At 41.3% G+C, this 24,826-nt stretch overlaps 3 protein-coding genes across 4 annotated transcripts; 1 reads left to right on the top strand and 2 right to left on the bottom strand.

Annotated features, from left to right (window-relative positions):
• Nucleotides 1–67: 67 nt before the first annotated feature.
• jmjd4 (jumonji domain containing 4) lies at nucleotides 68–2,449 on the top strand. Of its 2 annotated transcripts, none has more exons than XM_062529684.1 (6): nucleotides 68–742; nucleotides 872–1,037; nucleotides 1,177–1,302; nucleotides 1,399–1,666; nucleotides 1,845–1,928; nucleotides 2,008–2,449. In XM_062529684.1, the coding sequence occupies exons 1-6, from the start codon at nucleotides 493–495 to the stop codon at nucleotides 2,314–2,316; spliced, it is 1,203 nt and encodes a 400-aa protein (XP_062385668.1). In that variant the 5' UTR covers nucleotides 68–492; the 3' UTR covers nucleotides 2,317–2,449. The 2 variants fall into 2 exon arrangements, with proteins under 2 accessions (XP_062385668.1, XP_062385661.1); XM_062529677.1 differs by having other exon boundaries at nucleotides 69–742; nucleotides 1,782–1,928.
• On the bottom strand, nucleotides 2,418–4,487 carry iba57 (iron-sulfur cluster assembly factor IBA57). The gene is made up of 3 exons (XM_062529697.1): nucleotides 3,952–4,487; nucleotides 3,250–3,590; nucleotides 2,418–3,006 (listed from the first exon to the last, which is right to left on the bottom strand). The coding sequence occupies exons 1-3, from the start codon at nucleotides 4,293–4,295 to the stop codon at nucleotides 2,618–2,620; spliced, it is 1,074 nt and encodes a 357-aa protein (XP_062385681.1). The 5' UTR covers nucleotides 4,296–4,487; the 3' UTR covers nucleotides 2,418–2,617.
• A 4,070-nt stretch (nucleotides 4,488–8,557) lies between these two features.
• Nucleotides 8,558–21,951, bottom strand: gjc2 (gap junction protein gamma 2). Its single transcript, XM_062529707.1, has 2 exons — nucleotides 21,842–21,951; nucleotides 8,558–12,120 (listed from the first exon to the last, which is right to left on the bottom strand). The coding sequence occupies exon 2, from the start codon at nucleotides 12,089–12,091 to the stop codon at nucleotides 10,835–10,837; it is 1,257 nt and encodes a 418-aa protein (XP_062385691.1). The 5' UTR covers nucleotides 12,092–12,120; nucleotides 21,842–21,951; the 3' UTR covers nucleotides 8,558–10,834.
• Nucleotides 21,952–24,826: the final 2,875 nt, after the last annotated feature.

The raw sequence follows: 24,826 nt of genomic DNA on the forward strand, positions 1-24,826 counted from the left end.
ATGGGTCGGATCAGTCCCGCCCACAGGATTCTGTAATTGAAGTAAACACATAGATCATGACACTGCGCCTAATGCCATTTCTTATGCCTAGCCGAGCATTTATATATCGACATATGGGGACATGAGGGGAAAAAACCATAGACAGTAAAAGATAATGTTCCAAGGAAAAAACTAATGGACGAAACAAAATCGATATAGTTTGCACAGGTTTGCTTTGTTATCGCCTGTCCGTAGGCAACACATTTTGCACGTAGATACACATTACTATCTACTACTTATCGTGCACCGCCGCGTTATTCTTGCACTTAGCTTTACGACGTTTAGGTCTATGCATTCATGGGCCTTGTACAGTGAAAGATCATGCTCGCCAAATGAGGTGCAGCATGCATTTGCCACAAAGCAGTTTATTGAAATATAACTGGACTGGATGAACAAACCCCCTGTCTTCAGTGAAACCTTTTGGATTGATTGTGTGTCAAATTGTTCTTCAATATGGACAGGGAAACGTTACATACCTCCTCCAGTCTTATCAAAATACCCAGGCAGACACATCAGCGGTGTTCTTCCCATTTTGTCGACTACATCGAAAAGAACATGAGCTATTCCAGATTCTTTAAAAACTACTTGATTCCAAACCACCCCTGTGTTTTTTCGAAGAAGTTTACAGAAGAGTGGAACTGCAGAAAACACTGGGTCACAGAGGAGGGGAAGCCTAATTTCTCTAGACTTCTACAACAGTTTGGTATGTCAATGAATAAACACATGACACATCACATAGACTACTGCAATTTTTACAAAGATTTTGTGTGTGTGTGTGTGTGTGTGTGAGAGAGAGAGAGAAAATAATGCTGTTTCTATGTCATCCCAACAGAGGAAACACCAGTGCCCGTGGCAAACTGTAATGTCAAGGAATATAATGCGAATCCCAAGCAAATAATCCCATTTAAAGAATTCATCCAGTATTGGAGAGAATATATTCAAAATGGACACTCCTCACCCAAAGGATGTCTTTATCTAAAAGATTGGCATATGCACAGGTATGGGTGGTATTTATGTCAATACAATTTCATTTGGAAATGGCTGGTCAATTACTGCACTTATGTTGTCTGCAACTTAAATGTCTTTGAGGACATGATATACAGGTTGGTATTGTGTCTTGTTCTGTGTTCATCTCAGGAACTTTCCTGAGCACAACAGCTACAGAACACCCATATACTTTTCTTCAGACTGGCTCAATGAATATTGGGATTCAATTGAAGTGGATGACTATCGCTTTGTCTACATGGGTCCTAAAGGCTCCTGGTACATGGATAAGTATATGAATTAAGTATTTTATAACCTATAACCTTGTTTATCCGTGAGACTCACACAAAGCACTTCCTGCCTTTTCGGAGCCAGGACTCCCTTCCATGCAGATGTGTTCCGCTCCTACAGCTGGTCAGCCAACATCTGTGGGAGGAAGAAGTGGCTCCTCTATCCCCCCGGCCAAGAGGAGTTTTTAAGAGATCGCCATGGCACTCTGGCTTATGACGTTACAGCACCAATGCTTCAGGATAAAGGGCAGTACCCCCACATAGACAAGGCATGCCAGCCTCTGGAGATCATTCAGGAAGCAGGGGAAATCGTTTTTGTGCCAAGTGGCTGGCATCATCAAGTTTACAATCTGGTGAGAACTAATGTAGTGGTCAAGTTCAGAGAAACAAGTGAATAATACCAAGTTCAGAAACTTGTACAGATAAAATAAATACAATATATAATTCAAGCAATGGTGTCTTTTGCAGGAGGACACCATTTCTATTAATCATAACTGGTTAAATGGTTCTAATCTGGACATCATGTGGCAGTTCTTACAAGACGAACTTGCCTCTGTCCAAAGAGAAATTGAAGAGTGGAGGGAAACAATGGACACTTGGCATCAACATTGCCAGGTATGAAACAAATATCATTAGTGACATTAAGTTTTGGTGATGACAGTCATGATTGAAACACGTTTTTGACTTTTTGCAGGTAATCATGAAGTCATGCACTGGAATCGACTATGGAGAGTTTGCCACATTTTTAAAGATAATTGCAAACAGTCGCATATCATTTTTGAACTCTTATCCAGCGAGCAGCTCTCTTCAGTCAAGACACCTTGCTGAAGCACTGGAATCTTTGGGTCCTCATCATGCAACATTTGACCTTCAAAGAGTCACTTATATTCTTGAGAGTATGCTTAACAACGAAGACTTCAAGAGACTTGACCCTTCAATTTTAAAGTTTCAGCCAGAGGCACTACTTCAAGAAATACGAGAGGCAACAAGGTCTACTGTATGACTGTCAAACCCCAAACTAAACATTTCTCACCAGGAAACATCCACATTTTGCTTTAAAATGTTTATTATTCAACAAAATAAATAAATTATTTCTTTTGCAAACTAGTAATGGACGTTGTGTGTGAATGGTCATATTTCAAGTTTCAGAACCTAAATAAATAAAAACAAATATCTTATGTGTGGTCTTTAATGCAGTGTAGAACTAGTTAAAAAGCCACCACATAATTTTCGTTATGCCCCAAATTTTGATACATGTGATCCTGATGTGTTTTAACAGAATGTTGTGCAATTTTGCCTTTGGCTCACTTGGCATCTTTAGGCCACCACTCAGGCATGGCGGCCTGCAGCGTCACAGCGCTGCCATCCTCAGATGCCTTCAGTGTTAGTGGCTCGTTAGCGTGTGCCAAGCGGACAAGACTCAGTCCGAGGTCTCCTTTCCCAGCTCTGTACTTCCCCGCTGGTTTCCCAGAATTTGTCTGCAGTGCCACTCCCTCCTTCAGTCCGTCAACTGGCATGGACATACACACAGGCATCAAGCGCTTGCGCACAACACCTGTGTGGTGGGTTCTGGCTGTGAGCTCCTGGCCAATGTAACAGCCTTTACTGAAGCTGATTCCATTCATGTACACCAAGTTGGATTCCAGAGGCAAGGCAACACCAGGAGGAAGATCGCTCACACCCTCTGGCAAGCCTGCAATCAGACACAGGTAAATATAACAACATTCAAATCCTGGGACAGTACATAAACAATAGATCTGAGTCTGACACACATGACACAGAGTACCAACTTCTGCAATAAATAAATACATAAACAAACAAACAAAAAAACATAATACCACTTCACATTCCCTAACGACATTCACTAGCGCACTAGCATTCAGGCAAAGTTACACCTGAAATAACGAAATACCACAAATGAATTACATTAACATACCAATTGTATAACGGTGCTTGTGATACTCTTCTGTGTCTCCCACTTGAACGGAGGCAATGATGTCCTTTGGATTAACTTCTTGGCAGACAATCAGTCTCCACCCCATAAGCTCAGTTCTTGGGTCCTTCTCCAGTACAGTATTGTCTTTGTTGGCAGTCACTTCTGGTTTGCCTGGTGAACTGTTGTCCACAGGTAACAGGGCCCATATAGCAAGTTCAGGACAAGGGGTGACGCTAACCTTACGGCGGATTTTGTATACCTTCAGATGCTTTAAGATTGCGTCTTTCACTGTGCTGTCACACTCCAGTAAAAGGCTGTGTTCTGCAGAATCTCCTTTCAAACTAAAAGAAAAAAAATAATACAACAAGGGGATGATTTGGCATTTGACCAATTTTACTGTAGCCATATTACTATAGGATTTACTTCCTAAAAAGTGATATCCATAGCCTCAATTCTTAGCCAGTCACCACTACAGGTTGTTTATCTCTAACAACCAGACCTAACAACCTCCCCCTTCATTTGTGCCATGTTATCAGTAGACACGCAACTTCAACTGAAATTGATAAACTGACACAATGCAGACATACTTTTTACTAATGATTCATTCCAACTGTAAGGCTTCAGGACAACAGTTAACTTATTGGAAAAATAATTCACACTAATAGTAACATCAACTTGTGTAACATTCACAGACTAGCCTACCTGTATAAGATAAGGTCATAGAGAGTCCTCCCCTGCACATTCAGCATGTGTGAATACATGCATCTTTCGTCCTCCAGCAACTCCATGTCATTTGTAACAAGTCCTTGAAGATATGAATTGGTCTCATGGCCATATATTTTAACTAGAGTCCTGTGCGGCAAACTGTAACAAACAAAGTTAGCCGATCCACTTTTCGCATGATCTTGACTGTAAGTCCTGAGTTGCGATTGTTTGTTTGTCCAAACTAAAGTCCTTCTTACTGATGACAGAGTGAGGAACGTTTTTACAGCCTGCGTTCTCATAGCAGTGTTAACGACGCCTGACAAGAAACCTAAATTGAGCATTGTGTACCCTGAATACTCACAGATTCAGTTGTATGCTACTATACGCGTATATTTCTCTAGATACTCAATGACAAGGACTTGGAGGCATACATCGTATCGTTTCGTAGTCTAACCGACGAGGATCACCATTTTACTTCCCACAATGCATTGCTCTATTGCGCAATCTTCGCGCATGTGTCCCATGATGTCCCCATCTTTCTTCTTCTTCTTCTTCTTCTTCTTCTTCTTCTTGTTTTTATGCCAGCTTGCACAAAATTCCGTCTAGGCGCTGACTGCAGCCTATTTTACTGATGGGTGAGTTTTATTTCGTAGCTAAATTGGATACCATCATAGCAGGCCTATTGAAGAGAGAGAGAGAGAGAGAGAGAGAGAGAGAGAGAGAGAGAGAGAGAGAGAGAGAGAGAGAGATAGTGCCTATCTCACTAAACTGTGTTAGTGATAATAACACATAATAAAATAATGCAATAATTGCAATAGGCCTAATTGCAATTCAAAAAATATTGATTTCTTAAGTACTAGGCCTAGTAATTTGAACTCGTTTATTTGTAACGGATGCATGCTCTGCCACCTTAAGGGCATACACGATTCTCAATAATCTTTTGCCCGCTCCATTCAAATATACAGTAGCCTATGACTAGTCCACAAACTCTAAACGATAATCATATTAAGATGGTATAAACAGCCTTCATTCCTTTGGAAATAGACGCACAGTGACATGTTGCTAGCTACACTTTCTGTTTCCAATTAAAAGTGATATATGAGCCTGGTACCCAGCTATCTAAGTGGAATGTTTATATCTTGCTTCATCTAAATGCCAAGGAAACGAACTAGGCCGAACTCGCCCGTCCCATTATTACACATAGGCAATGATCGACCATATTGTCATTTTTCCAAATCACAGAGTGCAGCTCATGTCAAAGTGGCTCTCACAGTTTATACAATTTCCTTTTAAAGGTTATTATATTTTAAAAAGGAGGTAGGCCTATTAATTATCAACAATGATAAGCCGGCTAGAACCTGACACTCTCTCCCGCTCGTGCGCGCTCAGACGCGTCAAATAAATGGAGTAGACTTTTGGCTATCATAACGTTCAAGTTAGATCTACTGTAAGTGGAAATTGAGAGAAAACCCGAAAAGTATCATCCTTATGTAACATGCTGTTAGTGCATGTTGACATTGTAAACATTATCTTGAAATCAAAAATCATGTTTTTGCCTAAATGTTGGTACCCCCTGTCATTTAGTGCCCTATACGCACAGTGCGTAAAGCGCTTGGTGGTAGCGGCGACACTGCTTTGGCTAAGCAACATTTGATCTATGGTGCATATATTTTTAGCATATACAGACGAGACGAGTCGAGTGCTGTTTATATATGTCAGTCTATTATAGATTCGAAATGGTCCCAAATAAGTTTAAACTTGTTTATCCAGTGTTAGGCTACTTCCTAAGAACAGAGTGTACAATGTGCCTTGGGCCATCTGTACTCATGGTGTCTGCTTTTTTGCATATGCCATTGCCTTAAGCTGTTTAATTCTGTCTGGTTGAAGACAGGTCTATTTCATATTTTACAGGAAACATGTCTGACCTCTTCCAAACAAGCCATAATCCATTAGCATAGGCTAAATGACAGCTTGCCATAACCTTGAGACACAAGAGTGCTCCAAGCTTGTTTTACAGACATGCCTTGAATGCATACTATCACACTGACAAAGACGACAAATGATTGTCCACACAAAGTAACGCCAAGGCCAGAGGCAAATGTTCTAAAAGTCGCTGGGTGTATGTGTGACGAACGGCCAGAAGAGGGCAAGCAAAGCAAGCAAACGCACAGAAAATGGTGGAGTTTGCGCTGGGGAACGTCCATGACCTCCACTGACTGTAGTAGGCCACAAGGTTGTCCTCAGTTTTCCTCTCCTCATTGGCAGTTGCTGGTAGGGCTATAATAAAGAGATGGCTGAAAATCAAGATGCAGGCCTTGAATTACTGTATGACCACTTTGATGGCCCAGGGTCATTATTGTTTTGTCTTAAGCTGCTGGGACCTTGAATTTCAAATAAATAAAGTATCTATCTATCTATCTATCTATCTGATAAGGCAAATGTTATCATGTTCCTTACTTTAGGTTCCTCAATGTAGATTGCCCTATTGTATGAACATTCATAGCTAATGTAGATAGATAGGTATTTTATTCATGCCAAGGCAAGTTTTGGGCATCCAGCTTAAACAACCATAGGCATACAACAAACACCTACACATATATCATGTAGGCCTACATAAAATCACTCAAAGAAATTTAAAGAGTTGAACATTTGATCAATATGGAGGTCTGATATGGACTGACCATGTGATGCAATGACCATGATAAGGTGCTATGGTAGAGAGTGTGCAATGGTGGTTGTGCAAAAATGATCAGTGCAGGGATTGAACAGTGCAATTATAGCTGGGCTTATTAAATATTAGCTATGACTATTAAAAGACCAGTTATAATATGTAGATGTTTTGACCACCGTCCACAGTCGTCGTCCCCCCCCCCCCCCCCCCCCCCCCACACACACACACACACATACAGTGCCACTGACGTAGGCTAACCTGTTTGTAACCAATTCAGTTTGGCCCATACTGTAGAAGGGGGGAAATATCAGTACGAACCGGTGTGAAGTTGGTATTAAATTTAATTCAAAGTGCGAAGGTCAAAAAAAATCTTGGATTGAAGCTGGAGGATCCTTGGGATACCCTGTTAAAGCTGTGACATGTGGGAGCATTGAGCTGACCCACTAATGAGTGTGCTTTTATTTTGCTCATGGTATTAAAGGGATATTCCGCCATTTTTGGAAATACGCTCATTTTCCACCTCCCCTCGAGCAAAACAGTCGATATTTACCTTGTTCCCGTTCATCCAGCCATTCTGTGAGTCTGGCGATACAACTTTTAGCTTCAGCCTAGCATAGATCATTGAATCGGATTAGACCATTAGCTTCTCGCCTGCTAGCTTCATGTTTAAAAGTGACTAAGATTTCTGGTAATTTTCCCATTTAAAACGTGTCTCCTCTCAAGTTAGAAAGTGCAATAAGACCAACTGAAAATGAAACCTGCCGTTTTTCTAGGCTGATTTGACATGGAACTACACTCTCATCTGGCGTAATAATCAAGGCAACTTGCAAACGTACCATAGGCGCAGTGATATCTTACGCAGCATCTGAAAATAGTCCCCATAGACAACAAGCAGTAGTAGTGCCAGTAGCTGCAAGTTGCCTTGATTATTACGCCAGATGAGAGTGTAGTTCCATGTCAAATCAGCCTAGAAAAACGGCAGGTTTCATTTTCAGTTGGTCTTATTGCACTTTCTAACTTGAGAGGAGACACGTTTTAAATGGGAAAATTACCAGAAATCTTAGTCACTTTTAAACATGAAGCTAGCAGGCGAGAAGCTAATGGTCTAATCCGATTCAATGATCTATGCTAGGCTGAAGCTAAAAGTTGTATCGCCAGACTCACAGAATGGCTGGATGAACGGGAACAAGGTAAATATCGATTGTTTTGCTCGAGGGAAGGTGGAAAATGAGCGTATTTCCAAAAATGGCGGAATATCCCTTTAAATTAGGAAATAGATGACCTCAGACTTTAGACTTTTCTCTCTGCCCACTATTTAAAGTAGGGCTCTCAATTATGCACCCCAATATAGAAATAAAATTGATGAGGAAGATGTCATAATCTGGAACATAATATAATATATAACCTTAGTTACCTAGGTTTCAAATGCTAAATATTGCAAGTAAGTATTCTTTGTCCCAATGGACTGTGAATTCATAACATTCAGTGGTTGTAGTGAGAAATTATAATAAAACATTTACATGACACAATTCAGTAATCAGTGAACATTTGGAAAGTTGTTTTCATAGAAGTAAATACTATGAACATTTCATATCACTGCATAGCCAGTTATGAGGATGGCGAAGTTCAAAAGGTTACTTGAAATGCATACTGTATAGCAGTAATCAACTGAAAGGTTAGGCCTACACACTTGGTGTAAATAGTCTGGTGAACATACTTCAGTCCTTTATTTCAAGGTTTAATTTTTCTTATTGTTATCTAAAAATCTTGGACATATGTCATTACAATTATGGTTTTTATGATTTTTACATATAAAACCATTTATGCATTCATAATTACTGGAGGAATACAAGCATTCTTGTATACAACAACATACATTTAATAAAATCATATAATGTATTGCAGTACACTGCACCATATATTCCTCGGAAAGAAGATGCCTGCGAATAATGCTAAAAGAACAACATATTATTAAGTTAATCCCAATATTTATTTCCACATTTGCATGAATAACCACACAAACAGTCTTTATTTTTAAGGCACAGACATTTAAAATAGTGTCTAAAAGGTGCTTTCCCATGCCTACACTGGGGCAGTCCATGTCTTGTTTAACAATAATAATAATAATAATAACAATGATGATAATAATAATAATAATAATAATAATAATAATAATAATAACAACAACAACAGTAGTACTAGTAGTAAATCAGTAGCAGTATCAAATGAGCTTTTTCTCCAATTCATTGTAACCTTGGTAAAGTGTTCAGCCTGTCACAAACTAGTTAATGATTCCTCAGGGCCCACACTAAGAGAGAATTTTAAAGCGATGCGATCACACATTCAAATCTAAGTCCGTCAGTGGAAGAGCATTCTGACTGGACTTTTGTTCCATGTTTTTGCTGAAACATAATCCAGAGCCCCAGAACGGAACAGCCTCATCCCCCAGACCAAGCCACTTCAGTGTACAACATGCAACCAATGTCTCTTGCACCAGTGTGAAACACAACACGTGATGTGCTCAGGACCCGCAATGTTTACAGTATAGGTTTGCTCAGCTGATATGCAGTGGGCCATCCTTGCAAATATTTAACAATGCATGTAACTGAATCCACATTATCCCCTGTCTCTTTTAATAGACTTGTTGCGATGAATTTGAGAAGAGTAAGAGAAGCAAATGCAGGCATGTTTGCTTGAATGAATTGTTGGTTAAAATAGGAAATGCACATATTTTTCATGCATCTCGTAGTTCACCAAGTAGCATATGTCAATTGAATGTTGACATGTTTTTAAAATCATTGTAATGCTGACTACATAGCCTACCAAATACTTGCTTACATTTGCGTGTTGTTTGTCTGTGCAATACAGGCCTACAGTCTGACAGGCCTACAAATAAAAAATCTGTATTAAAAAGGTCGTATTTTAATGGGCAATATACTGTATCAGTCAGATCAGGCATACCAGTGTATTATCATGAGTCAGTGATATGATTCGTCACACACACACACACACACACACACACACACATGCACACACACACTGGTGCAAAGAGACACCCAGAAAAAGCTTCTGGATTGAAAGGGAATTTTGCTCCTTCTACACCGTAGCTAACAAGTCACCAGGACACAGAACTGCATGTGCAATATGCTGTTGAACACACTCTTCCACTCGAGTGAACCTGTCACTGGTCAGTAGTTCTGGATACATTGCAATGAATATTCCTAAATAGAATGTTTTCAAATACCAAATGCAAGATAAATATTTTGTATTTGTAAACATGAATGATGAAGGGACAAAAAGTTGTTTTACGGTCAGCAGTTCCATGTAGCTCAATTATTGTGTTTAAGGTAAATCTAAATTTGCATTACTATATGCAATGTAAAAAAGTTTATAATGCCCATATTGAAATATAACACTTTTAAAAACCCAAACCCATCAAAATACCTTATCCATAATTGTGATTGCACATATTTAAAACAAAACTAAGAATATTATTATTGCAAAATAAACATGTAACCCTGTATATAAATGGATGAAGTTAAAATAATCCAGCGGACTGTGACAAAAAAAAAGAAAAAGAAAAAAATCAAACAATAATGATCACTCTGTTGTAAACACCTTTTAAAAATAAATATTCTGATGTATATGTCAGTCATCCATCTGGAAAGTAAGTGTTAACGAAAAGCTGCAAACATCATTTACCAAGTCCATGTGACGGGACTATTCATATTCATGCTGAAGAGCACACCTTATGATATCTAACCTTTCTGAGAGATATCACTACGTGTAATATATCCTAATCACACAACTGATGTAAGACATTATCATGAGGAAGTACTGTAAACTGATAGCAGACTGTTGAATACAGTATATCTAAGGAGACTCATATCTAATATGATTCAGACATGCTAAAATTAGACCAGTAAGATACATGAAAAGTACAGAATGCCGAGGCTAGCACAAGGGAAAAATACATCTCAATGAATGTATGGAATATGGTAAAGACTTACATTAACTTTCAACAAGTTTTGCTCCCACAGTGTTCATGAGAACGTTTGACTCTTACAGTAACACTGGTATTTAAGATCAGGCACATTGTGCTGGATCATGTGGTGTTAGTTCATTTTTTTTAGTCAGTAATTCTTCCCACACTGTATTGATGACCACTGATGGCCAGTCAGTGGACACATCTACACTGTTGCAGTGACTTTAGATCCATACAGATGTCTTGCCATTTTTGACTATTGTTCCAGCTTTCTCAGTGGCAGCTTTGGGCCTCGCCCCCTGCTTTTCCTGGGCCGTGTTGACCCGGTTCTGTTCGGCCATGGTGCCCCCTGAGACTGGACTGCTGGTTCTGGAAGTCTGTGGGTTGTTTTTGGTGTTGTAAGTCTGAAAGGCCATATCCAACTGCTCCTGGGCCACCCGTAGGTGGCGATGTAGACTAGCCAAGTCAGTGGGGATGTTCTCGTCAGGGCTTATGCAGTGCTGCTCTTGGGCCACGTTCGCCATGTTCTGCTCGTGCGATATGAGACTGTTGGGCATCTTGCCAGGTTTGTCGGACTTAATGACCAGGTTGTATCCCGGAGGCGACGCTGGGATGTTCCTCGAGTAAGAGTAACTGAAGGCAGGCTGCCGGCCTTTGTTCCTCCGTCTGCGGAGAGAGTCTCTGAAGGCACCGATGCCCAGGTGGAACATCTCGCACACGTTGAGCACCAGGCACAGGCAACTCACCACGTACATGATGAGCAGGAAGATGGTCTTCTCCGTGGGCCGCGAGATGAAGCAGTCCACCCTGTGGGGACACGGGATCTTATTGCACACGTAGGACGGGTTGACTCGGAAGCCGTACAGGAGGTACTGGCCCACCAGGAAGCCGATCTCGAAGATGGCACGGGACAAGAGCTGGATCACGTAGATCTTCATCAGGCCCTCCTGCATGATCCTCCGCCGCCCGTCGTGCTTCGGCGGATCCCTGTTGGGAACGTTGGTCACGTCCGGCTTTGCCTCCGGCACTTCCAAAGCGTCTTCGTAGATCATCGGCTCTGCGTCGTCGTCCTCTTCCTCTTCAAGCACCTGTTCTAGAGGGTGGCTGTCTCGCCAGCGACTGTTGTTGTGGCTCTTCCTTTGGTACCTGCGGAACTTTCGGCGCTCGTCCTCCGACGAGCGAGCGATTTTGTGGATGGCGTAGCCCAGGTACATGACAGAGGGTGTAGAGATCATGATGATCTGAAAGACCCAGAACCGCACGTGCGAGAGAGGCGCAAATGAGTCATAGCACACGTTGTCGCAGCCAGGCTGCTTGGTGTTGCAGGTGAATTTGGTCTGCTCGTCTGAGTAGATGGACTCGCCCCCAACGGCGGTCAGCACAATGCGGAAGATGATGAGAACAGTCAGCCACACTTTCCCCACAAAGGTGGAGTGGTTGTGGATCTCTTCCAGAAGACGTGTGAGGAAGCTCCAACTCATGGTGCTCAGCGAGTTGTTTCAACTACAGTCTGTGAAAACACAACAACCCCAAAGCATTAGTAAGGGCAATAATTCACTGTGAAGCAGACACACAAAGCAATATGTCCCCCCCTATCACTCTTTCAGACTGAGGTATTGTAAGATGAAAGTTAAAAGATTGTTTTATTTGATAGTTGCTTAGCTCAGCTTGAGTTTGCGAATACTCCAGTCAGACTACTTTACGGCTGTCTGTTTTTCAAGGTGCGCAAAACAATTATTTTGGCGATTTGGCAGACAAGTGTGACATTTGGCCTGGGGTGGAAAACACTGTGAGGGTTCACTTAGGGAACGCAGGTGCTGGGGTGTTGTTGTGGATCTGACTACATTCCATGCCTCACACTGTTTGCATTTGCTGTGTAGTTGAAGCCCTGTTTACTCCCATAAGATGAACGAGGGTAAACTAGGTCACAAGCGCCTCGGGGAATATGTAAGGTTAGCAAATAATGTTTGTCCTCGGTCACCCACAGAAGCAACACAGTTACCTAGTAACTGATCTCTGTAAATGTATCTCTTTCATTCTCATTGAATCAGCCAGATCTCTTTCATGTTTGAGTGTTGGCGTAAGATAGCTGTACCGATTAAAAAAACAAAAAAAAACAAAGTACATATGTGGATACATGGTTGCGTGTCAACAGCTAGCAGTTGCTCTATGCTTGCATAGAATTTGCTGTCATGACTTAACCATGGCATTCTGCTGATGCGCGAGATGCTACCTCCCCTGCCATCTGAAGAGGAAGGAATGCCCGATGCCAGGCGTGAAGCTCAACGTCTGCACCGAGGGGAGAAAACTGCATGGGCACAGATGGCACAGCGGTGGGCAATTCCTAGTTGCGTGTGTTCTTGGGGACATGAGGTGTGTTTGCTTCACTGGAGCCACTTCTAAGAAAACTGTGAGAGCTTTGTTTGTGGACAGGCTGATCACATGGAAAGGGCAGTGGCTCAAAGATTACCCGATAAAGATGTTACCTTAACTCCGCGTTCTGGGTCAGATGTGACACTACCAATGATCAAAACAATCTGTCCAAATCATTTTAATGGCTAAACCGAGAAATATATACTATTTAAACAAAGATGGAGAGCAATGAGTAAATATTGAGCACTGCAATGTATCTATCTACATTTTGGAAAATGTATGTAAAGGTACATGCTACCCTTGTAAGTCAAATATGAATAATTTACAAGGAAAATATGGTTAACTTTTAAATGTACTTTGCAGTATTTTTCCTCACTAAAATACAGTATGTCCCCGCACCATAAAAAATCTGTAGAATTCATGTGAAATTTTGCCTTTGCCATTTCCATGTAATACTACATTTTGAAATACTATGAATTCTTATATATATATAAAAGAAACAATTATAGATACAACCATCTGAAAAACTGTACCAAGACTATACCAATTTTTTTTTATGTTTGTAATTACTGAACAGGACAGCAACAGCTCAGCTAAAATGGCAATGCCGGCATCTTATACTGAGAAATCACCTTTTCACTTCACACAACTCCCAACACACACTAGAATGTGATACTAGTTACATCAAATGAACAAAGTCTAAAAAACCCTCTCCAAATGATCACTTTGCATCACTATGACACTACTCATCAGGTTTCAGGACTTGGAAGACGTCAAGAAGAATCTGACAACAACACCCACCTTGAGGAGTTGCACCTGTACAGCCAGTCCAGTCTCAACTTTCCCTGCATAGTTGCAGTGCTTTCTGAGTATCACCGGCCGAATGTCGTTCCTGACACGGCCCATGGTCCATGGTGATGCGCTCGCCTCCCCGCACCCTAGCCGCTGGTCGTGTGCATGGCGGTAGGCCAGGCGGCGGTGACGGTGGCGGCGTGTGTGTGTGTGTGAGAGACCGAGGACGCGGCTACTCGCTCAGCCCCTTCCTCAGGAGGAACTGAGCCACTTTCCCTCTCGTGAATGCCTCACATTCTGCATCAAGTCTGGTTTGTATTACGCCAGCCTTCTGCCCAAGTGGGAAGCATGGAAAAAAAAGGAGGGGGGGTGGTGGGGATGGGGGTGGGGGGGGGGGTTGCAAGAGAGCCAGGGGGGATTTTGCCTCTGGCTTGCAACCCTGAATCTAGGGGTCAAGCATGAGGACGTTTGACACTGGAGAAGAAATGAGCACCCAGCTGGGTGAGCTCATTAGCTGTGGTCCATTCAGGAGTTGGGGACTGATGGTTTGTTTATTTATTTATTTATTTTGGGCATATAGATGGCTCTCCCACTCAAGCGTCATACGTGCATGCTGCTGTGGATCTCTGCAGAACGAGAATTGCTGTGACAGCCGTTGTGGGCTTGAGTCGGGCTCTCTCCCTCTCTCTCTCTCTCTCTCTCTCTCTCTCTCTCTCTCTCTCTTTATCTTTATCTATCTCTAGTGTACAAGTGTAAACATGCAAACAAAACACATGCACACCCAAATGCATGAAAATGTGCACACACAGAACTTACATTTCAAACAAACACACACACACACACACCTATGATCACATAAGCCAACGAACCTATGATTTCGAAAACAGCATCGCTCTCAGTAGATGCTAGAAAATGACCCTGGTGATTGAGGCTGCCATAGCAGGTCCATTCACAGAGATGGAGGACACTGTCACACAGTGCAGATCTGCTGGAGTGTGCCCCACTAGTACACTCAGTCATATCCAGTGTCATAATATTTAGACGCTCCATCTAGGCAGCGAGCCAGAGATAGGCGTCTGTGGCAAGCTGTGCTCTGCGTTTCGCCGTGCCTTTCTGACATATGGCTTGTATGTTTACGCTGACGACTCTTTGTTGAGCAGGAGAAGCACTGTAACGCATGATAGCACAAGTGTGTGTGGCAAGCCTGCCTCGTGAAAATAACTCTGCTCTATTCGTAAACAGTACGTGGCATATGGGTACAGCCTGCCCATTAGCGCTGAGTATTGTGTTTAAGAGGACACACTGAACGGTGCCCAGACTGCCGTGGCATCAGGAGTAGATCTGGTTAGACCGGGAATGAATCTGGACCAGCTCTGCTCTAGGGCTCTCGGCCGTAGAGGGCACAAAATACCTGTAGGGTCACTTGGGCACAGTGTGATCTTTTGCAAAAAAACTGAGTTGGTACAAATGAATTCCGAAGCTTAAATGACGTTCACTTCCTCATCAAAACATAAACTATCTTGTTCTGGAATTCCTCTGTCTAATACAGAGACAGTTTTCAAATAGTGTGTTCCCTTTTTGTGTAACTTAAGATAAAATTTGGCAAGTGACGAGAACCTTTCATGTCATCTAAGTGATTAAAACACCTTTTATGTTTTCTTCTAGGAAAGAAAATGTACCTGGCTTATGTTGAAAGAAGATATCTGTTTTTCGTCTTGGCAGATCTGTAAGACATCCTCTGCCTCAATGAAGGTTGGAGTTTAAAATAACCTAAATCCAATATACTCAAAATAAAAAAAGGGCTGGTGTGGCATATTAGAAAAATAGTCACAAAAGACCTCCAATTTTACAAGCTTTTTATCAATCTGTATTGATACAGATCCCCCCCACCCATCAGTTAACATATTCACTTCGGGAACTTTCAGATATTCTACAGAATGGCCATTAACACATAGCTTCCGAGCTTCATGCTAAACAGTGTCACTTGAGATAATCTACAACAGCCTGAAACGTATGCAAGTGATCCTATTGTAAATGTTATAGTTCCTCTGTGACAGGCCTGGCAGTCTCACATTAGTATGTTTCTATAACATTTCCTCATGGATTTCTCTCTGTCTCTCTTTGTTTAGCATTTATCTTAACAGAGGACAAGAATGTATATAAACAAAAAAACAGAACATTCAGAAATTTTCCAGTCAAGCGTTGACAGGGATATGTAAGTTCAAACCAGCCCCAGTTCCTTATGTAATCCTTATACTTTCCGCCAATGTCGGGGGGGAAAGAGACATGCCCTTATTGACCGGAGGGGGTCATCCACACTCACAGCAGGAGCAGAGCATGAGAGACTGTTGTGCGCGCAACAAACATGAGGCAGTAAGTTGGCTACAAAAGGATCCTTGCCTTTTGCATTGACAACAGGGCAGGCTCCACCCCTCTTGCCTCCTGGTATGCAGGATCCGAAGGCCTTGCCTTTGTGTCAGCATGTCTAACAGAATACATTCAGCGTGGCATGGCCCCCTGGTGCGCCCGCGGAGCAGGGGGGGGGGGGGGGGGGGGGGGGGGGCGCGGGAAGCAATGTAGCATTTGGGCGTCTGCTGCCCAACCATGTGCTCTTCCTTAAGGGTGTGACAGAGTCAGGCTAGCACGTGTTGCCCAAGTGGGATCATGCATAGCTCTCCTAAATCTCCCAGCCACCCAGAGAGGCAGATGGTAGGTCCCATGACAAGCGCTGTTTACTCCAAGTGTGTTGGCGTTTGAGAGGAAATATGTCTGTACATGTCTCTTGTGTCTCCCTAAACAGTAAGCGCAGGTCTCTAAACACCATGATCTCTGACAGACAATGCCTGCATTTTTCTTATGGTGGACCAATGGCAAGCATTAAACTATCTCAATTCAATTTTAAATATCCAAATATAATCATTTGAGCACATTTTTTAGTGTTTTACTAACAAATCAGTTTTTGCAGCATCAAACATGGCCTGCATTTTGTCCCAGTTAATTTTAACATCCAAAATCTATTTGATTTGATTTTGGTTTGCATTGAGAAATAATCTTATGGAAAGATCCAAATCACATTTCTTCATTGTGTCAGATCAACAGCGAGAATGATGATAATAGTAGTAGTTGAATGCTGAATGTTGAATGTTGAAGTGCTACGAAATGGACTGCAAGAAGGTTTCAAAGTAAAATGAGCATCCACCAGCCTGTCTGTACCCTCCCCAATGTCATCTTTGGAGTTGTTCTTGGGAAATAAAGTTGATGAAAGTGGACGAGGGCCATCGAGGGCCTTGTTTATGTAACAGATCAGGCTATGCCACGTGACTAACATGAGCCCTGGAGAAAGAGTGACACAAGGCACCAGCAAAACAACCATGCCATCCCAAAACCCTCATCCTCAGAGCCACACACACAGACACACACACTTACAAACACACTCAGACAAGCAATGGAGCCATCATATCAAAAGAGGGGCTATCCACTGGGCAGCCTCAGAGAAGTGGCAGTCTCATTTGTGCATGTCTCTTCTGGATCAGCCAGGCCTTTGGCAGCCTGGGGTCAGTGGCCCCTCAGCCGGCTTTGACAGATACTGGAGTCCACTGAAGCGACTTGGAACGGCAGCCCAGAGGTGGATGCCAACATTGCCCTGGAAGCTTCCCCCAACCAGGCTTGAGTCTCCGAGTCAACTAACACTTGCATCACAGTGCATGATCTGCAAACACCAGAACTTCGCCTCGCATCGGAGATCAAACGCAATAAAGTATGTCTGATTTGGAGTGCAAATGGTGAGTGCTCAACTCACACTACCCCAAAACTGAGAGCTCACAAGCTTGGAGGTCACGTTCATAGCACGTGTTTTTTTTTTTTGTTGTTGTTGCCATAGACAAATATCCAACATTTTCCAAATGTGAATTTATATCAGAAACTAAGTTTGTAAGTATCTTAACAGTATCTAAATATCTTTGCTAAGCAAAGAGAGGAGATACACAGCCATTTAAAATAAATAGAGAGAATAGGCCTATCTATTTATTTATTTATAGGATTTTAAAGCAAAATACAGAAAATATGAAAGACTTTCCATTTAATAGTGTCTAGATGAATGAGGGGGGAGAAGCTTCTTAGCGACATACGGTAGCTTTCCCAGAAAAGCAGGAGACAAGTTCAATGCAAGACATGGCCTCTGGGCTTGCCATCATATGGTAGAAACACATGATTTTCTCACTGTACGTGGATATAAAGTAAACACACACTGCATATGTTGGTCATGTGGGCAAGATTCCCCTGTAGCCCCAAAGAGTCACCATGGAGTAAATGTTGCCAGAGATGGTGCAGTCATGCCTTGTGGTTCTACTACAGCTGTTTGAAGATGGAGGAGAACACTAGCAAACAGTCTGACTGTCAATGACATCAGCTGGGGCCTGTGCCCACGACAATGGCCTCGACTCGGTCAGCAGGCTCTCGCTCCTCTAGAGTTTCCAGACACTTATAATCAGCCCTCAGTGATCTGCAGAGCAGCTTTTTTTGCTTCTGGGCACCACATGAAACATCTAATTATAGAAAGTTTGATTACAGCAACTTAATTAGCCAGAACCCAGTAGTGGTGTGTGATGTATATACATTTCAGTGAAGTCACTGAATTATTATTATTATTTTTTTTTTTTTTAAGTGGCCAATGTATCTTCATACACAGAGGTCACAGATTAGGACATTGGTCATCTGATGTGCTCCAGCACCCTTTAATCATAAAACTCAGTAGAACATAAAGTGTTAAGCCCACCATCCAGAATCGCCCTGCCAAAGGCTTACTGCCTAGACAAGATTTTGACTACTTTCATTACGCTATCTTGGATCTCTTACATAATACCATTAATACAAAAAAAAGTGACAGCAAATGTATTACACTGTTATTTTATATCTTTATTTTTTATTATTATTATTATTATTGTGGCATGACTGTAGGTATAAGACCCAACAATAAGAACAAGCGTTTAATAATGTTATAACGAAAAGAGAGGCAGTTAAATGAAGGGGTGGGGGCAACTGGTTAGACTGCCCGTTCCATCCTTGTTACAGGCACTCCGACCTGGGTCATTTCCTGATCCCTATCTATAAAGTCAAATAAACATTATAAGGGAAAAAAATAGATACAAAATAATAACAAAGAAATAATTTCTTTGATATTTAATTCAATAAGATAAAAAAAAATGGGGAAATCCGGAGGGAAGAGCTTTTTTTCTTTTACGAAAAGGTCTCTATAAAGCATGCTTTGTTCAATTTCTTGAACCGCTAGATGGCAGTCTTTTGAATGACAATGGCTTCTTGCATAATGCTGAGTGAGACAAAGCTTCTACTGTGAAAACAGAATTACGCTACAGACATACTGTATTACTATAGCATCTTGAAGCAGTGTAACAGAGACGAATGTTTGAAAAAACAAGCAAACAAGAACAAAACAAAACAAATGAGTTGGCTGCACAGTCGGCCATACACTGACCTGAGTTCCTAGGCAACATAGTTAGCCCTTAAAACTCTAAAACTTAGGACAACCTAAGCAATATGATTAAAGTGACGACATTTCATTTTGAACAACTATATACACAAACATGAGCAAAAAAATATTTTTTTAAAAAAAATTAAAATCTGACTGATTGTTATCAAATAATGTTTTGGAAAAAACACAAATACAGATTAAACTTTTTTACTAATTGCAATACACACACTTCTTCTGAAATACATATTGTGGACGCGCAAAAATGTAGTCTACATGAACCGATTGATAGACACCTGCTGGACTTCAGTTAAAATAATTAATCGCCAAGGTTGCATAGCGGCACGTGTCCATGCCGGCTGAGTTCTGAGGGGTAACTCCTGGGCAATGCACGGTAGTTATCCACATCTATGTGCATTCAGCAGACTCAAAGGTCAAGGTCAAAGAAAGGGAAATGGAACAGAACTGTGTGTGGTATTGCCTCATTGAAGAGTCACTTATTGTCAAGCGTATTGACAGACCCCTTTTCAGATCAATACCAGTGGTTGGAGAGGTGTAATGCCTCCAATGGAATAATCTGCCTTTGCCACATATTAGAGGGTATGATCATCAGTGGGTGGAATTTAATCACGTCCTTGGCATAGATTTTCAGGTTTCAGGTTTCACTAAATGTGTATGCCGTAAAAATCACTAGATTAGATATACCGAAGTTCAAAGACTTGTGTGCTGTTATTTGAGGATAGAGAGTTGTGCTGGTTTGTGACATATAAACCTTTGGATGGGCTGAGTGACATACTTCTGCCACATCAAAAGATAAGGTCAGCTTCTCAAACACTGCAGTGTATAGCCACATATGCTGAGTGTGCAGTCCATCAATAGATGTACAAACACCGCCTCTGCCAGAGGACCCATGTTATATCGCCTCTATCATCTCTTATCAGTGGTCTCTATAGCAACATACTGTATACTGTAAGCACAGAACACAGAATCATAAAATGTCTAAAATGGAAGGAGCAGTGTATAACTGTCAAGTTATTTCTTGTGTATTATGTAGCTCAGGATATACTTTTATATATATATATATATATATATATATATATTTTTTTTTTTTTTTTTTTCTGCTGCAGACATGTTGTTTGAGAGGAAGGCATCAGGTGCTCTGCCTGAGGTTTGGGCACATACTCCCTGTGCATCCATCCAGCTCAGTCAGTTTTTGAAGTGCAGGGCAAAAGCAAGCTAAGGGAAATTATATGAAGGGCAAGAAGCGATGCCTCTTTGGGTTTTATGCAGCACGAAACTGGCTTAATTCACGCTTAGTACACAACTTCATTATGAAATAAACGGTCTATCTATGATATCCTGTTAAAACCATGTATGGGAATTTACTCTCACCATTGTATGGAAAAATGATTCATTGTGACAAATTAATTCATTTACCCCTCTCACAGTAAAGTGGTCGGTACACTGTGGAAGGTTGGAAGTAAGGGGATGGAAGTAATATCCATTATTTCAAAGCACACAAATCATCTGTCTTGAAAAATATGAATTCTCATAGTAATTCTATATGTAAGAATACAGTTTAAAAAGCCTGTTACTTTTTACATTATTCTAAATAGCAAATAGTAAAAAATAGTATAGCCTAATTGCACTATAAGAAGGACAATGTGTTTAGTCATAATAAGTAATGAAGTATTATTATCATTCATTGGTGTTACTGATGTTGTAAGGATTGACGTCAATTAAACAATCTGACATTGAACATAGCTAACCACAAGGGCAATGATGGACTTGATGGACTTGTGAACCTGATGAACTTCTCCCTCTGCCAAAGCTGTCTGAGATATCTGACCTGTCAACAATTCACGATAGCAGACCCAGGAGAGACAATGACTAACACAAGACCAAAGACATCATGTTCACCCAACAGTAGTGTTTGTTCAAAGGTAAACGACCTATAAGGAAATGACCTCAAAGAGAAGAGATTCTGGGAAAGCAGTACAACTTGAACTTGAACTAAATTCGTTCTTTAAGAAAGGATTTCTGTCATTTGTATGAAGTATCATAAGAATTCTGTACTTTGCACAATAATTATTTTTCAGTGAGAAACAAGAAAATGATTACGTAAGCAGTGAAACCTTTTGTCTGCATGTAAACAGAATCCTGTGGGTTGGGGGCAGCTCTCTCTAATGGAGAGCCCAAGAGCCTCAGGCGATGCAAATGCACTTAAGATCAGGCAAATCTATACTGTATGGTCACAAAAAAATAAGCCAGAAACATCGGAAGACATCTTCATTACCACAAAGCAAAGCACAGCAGAATGCCTCTATTTTCTAACATAGATTAGCCATGTGTATACATGAAGTGAACTATTTACTTAACTATTTATTTAACACTATAAAAGAGAATATTCTTCCAACCTCACTAGCCACCTCCCTTATGACCAACAGTTTAAAACAGGTCTGCATTTGTCCCAATGTCACATTTTAAATAGTGACGCTGTTCCCATAATCATGCCATGTAGTCTCATGCACAGGAAGGAGCTTGAAGCATCTGATGGACTCACAGAAACTGAAATACATACCTCTCCATGGTGGGTGTTGGGGGGGCCGAAGAAAGCTTTCCCAATGTGCCAGCACACAACATCCAGGGATGACTTTCAGGCTGCTGTCCACAACTAAGGCTCCATGGCAGGATGAAGACTGAGACAATGGGTCATTTTTCTTCAAAACCCCTCACCACCAAGTACAGGGAGGGACACTCAGGGATCCGACCTCTGGCCAATGGCCCCATTGTTCAGTGGGCTGTTGCATCTGTGAATGAGACTCTCCTGATGGCATTTCATCAGTCAGGACTTTCGTATCTATTCAGTTCTAAACCCATCCTCGCATAAAAGCTCTGAATCCATCGAGCCTTAGTGCTCCTGCACACACCAAAATGTGTATGAGGTTACTGTACAGTGTATCTCACCTCTTGAGGCACATCACTGCACATGAATTCTCACGAGTCTAGCAAGCAAGCATGCCTGCCCTCAATTTCATTCATCACATACAAGGAAACATTTCAGTAAAAAAAAACATGTATTTGTGAGGATTCCCTAATGAAAAATAGAAAGAAATATAAATATTTACATTTTACAGCACTAATGTGTTACTAATGTGGGATGAATATATTTTATTGCTTAGTTGTATTGTTGCATACTTGTTTATACAACCTTAAGCCAACACAAAAAATAGCAAATAGTCATATAGATTTGAAATATATACAGATGGTCACACAACACAATAGGATATGGTCTGCAATGTTGTGCCCTGTATGCTCCACATTCAGCCTCACACAAGGCATCCTGGCTGTGTATTTTGGTGTCATGGTGAACTGCGCAGAAATAATGAAAAGCCTGATGCAATACGACTACTCAGTCTAACCATATTACTTGCCTGTATTCGGCTCTCAGAAGCCATCAGAAAGTCCTCTTTTCTAAAGCACATGGTTTCCCTGGACAATGCTCAGAAATGTTTGTCTTTTTCCCCCTCTAGGACCTCTGTGTCTTCTACATTGCCGCTATCAGGCTCTCCGAGGAAGCAGGTTTAAACTTTCATAAAACCGCAACGCATCCAGTGGCACGTCTGGTCATGTTCTTACTTTCTGTTTGATTTGTTGGTTTTGATTGTTGTCTGTCTTTTATGTCCTAGTTTCACGGGTACGCTGGCGATTATGCTGCTCCGTCCGCCATTATTTGTCTTGTATTGCCTATCATTTGTTATTTTGTAAATTTGTATCTTTATGTCTTGATGCCACAGGTACACTGGCGACTTACTACATCTGGCATCTTTTGTCTTGTGTTCTGGTGTGTTTGTTTGTTTATTTTTCCTTGTTTATGTTTTTTTGGTGTTACCTGTCTTTTGGTTAATTGTTATTTGTTACTTGTTGTAGAGCATTGCTGAAAAAGAGATTAAAGCTCAGTCAAGTTTCCCTGAATAAAGAATGGTTGATGATGATGATGATGATGATGATGATGAACCACTTCCTATGCCATTCTTTGTTTCTCTGCATACTGTTCATAATGTATTTGCCCTGATATCACTGGTGGTATTTTGAATTCATTCATTCAAATTCTCAACAAATCTGAGTTCTTATGACGCCTGGTCAGAGGCGCAAAGTGTAAAAACATTTAAGACGTGTCCAGTCCACATTTGATGATGTGATTTTGTAATCAAACACTGGGCACTGGGTGCAAAAGGTTATTCTGATGTTTCTCAACCAGTCATGGGTGTGTTTTGGGTGTAGCATCCTTTAAATCAATGAGAATGACATCTGTCATTCTCATTGATTTAGCCAGCAGTGCAACATCAAACATCTGAGCCTGCAGTGCAACATCAAACAGGCTGTCGGCATTTTGACAGTGAACACATCTGAAGGAATGTGCTTGCAGAATTCCACTATAAGGCTACTGACTTTACTAAAAACCTGTGTGTGACTAGCCGAGACTAGCCTACATGCACTCTGCACTCGCCTGTTAGGTGAACTCTTATAGGGCTTTATTTTGGTGTTAGGAAATGGATGTCATCATTTCCAGTCTTCATACACTAATTTAATGGTGTGATTTTGTGATCAAATGTTGACGCTCGGCACAAAAAGGTTTTTCTTATGTTTCTTCATTTTGGGCATAACATCCTTTAAAGCAATGAGAATTACATCTGTCAGTCCCTTTAACAGCAAACAGCGCAACTTCAAACAGCACATCTGTATGTTGATAGTCAGCAGTGCATTTGAAGGAATCTGCTTGCACGCAAGACCGTATGGAACAGGTTCCACTAAACCATGCTTTACAGTAATTTCCCGCATATAAGCCGCATTATGTATAAGTCGCAGGACAGTGTTTTATGCAAGTTAAAAGAAACAAAACCATATTAACACCTTATGAACTGCCCCCCTGTATTAACCTCATAGCTGAAGACATTTTGCAAAATCAATGTATAACCCACGGCTAATAGTCGGGAAATTACGGTCCTAAAACCTGTTTGTAACTAGTAGCAGAGTATAGCCTACACACATCTGCACATGGTCTATCATTTGAACTCAGAGGCAAATTCAAACTAACTTCACACGACAAAGCAGTTCTACACAGTTAATTACTTTCGCTATTGACTGACAAGGGGTTAAAATAAAACATATTGTAGCGGACTGAGCCTATAGCTGGTTCCGGACTTGAGCTCCCAGAGTGCTTTGCAGGATGGTTGGGGTGATGTCATGTGTTGTTGTGACGTGTTAACATGTTGTGAATGTGATGGTTACCACATCCTGTGCACATTTTGTCAGTGTACTGTAAATGTGTGTGTGGCCACTGCTCAAATGTGTCACGTGTGACTAACCCGTGTGGTGCAGTGTGGTGTTAGGGAAGAGAGATGGGGAACTGAGCTGGAATGTGCTTGAGAAATTATGGTTAATAAAGCCTTTGACACTACATTGTGTTACACTGGTGTTAGAAATGGGATGGTTACCCCTGTTGGCTGAAGAGAGGAAGTTGTACCTGAAGCATCGGCGATAATGAGCATCCTTCCAAGACGTC

The sequence above is a fragment of the Sardina pilchardus genome, chromosome 2, assembly GCF_963854185.1.
Source record: "Sardina pilchardus chromosome 2, fSarPil1.1, whole genome shotgun sequence".
In the NCBI taxonomy this organism is placed as follows: domain Eukaryota; kingdom Metazoa; phylum Chordata; class Actinopteri; order Clupeiformes; family Clupeidae; genus Sardina; species Sardina pilchardus.

What these genes read in the sequence shown, in the direction of transcription:
- jmjd4 (XM_062529677.1), top strand. Translation starts at nt 493, where the DNA reads ATGGACAGGGAAACGTTACATACCTCCTCCAGTCTTATCAAAATACCC. An exon ending in TAGACTTCTACAACAGTTTG is followed by an intron (nt 743 to 871) that starts GTATGTCAATGA and finishes TCATCCCAACAG; the next exon opens with AGGAAACACCAGTGCCCGTG. An exon ending in CTTGGCATCAACATTGCCAG is followed by an intron (nt 1,929 to 2,007) that starts GTATGAAACAAA and finishes GACTTTTTGCAG; the next exon opens with GTAATCATGAAGTCATGCAC.
- iba57 (XM_062529697.1), bottom strand. Translation starts at nt 4,295, where the DNA reads ATGCTCAATTTAGGTTTCTTGTCAGGCGTCGTTAACACTGCTATGAGA. An exon ending in TATGACCTTATCTTATACAG is followed by an intron (nt 3,591 to 3,951) that starts GTAGGCTAGTCT and finishes TTTTTCTTTTAG; the next exon opens with TTTGAAAGGAGATTCTGCAG. An exon ending in CAAGCACCGTTATACAATTG is followed by an intron (nt 3,007 to 3,249) that starts GTATGTTAATGT and finishes GTCTGATTGCAG; the next exon opens with GCTTGCCAGAGGGTGTGAGC.
- gjc2 (XM_062529707.1), bottom strand. Translation starts at nt 12,091, where the DNA reads ATGAGTTGGAGCTTCCTCACACGTCTTCTGGAAGAGATCCACAACCAC.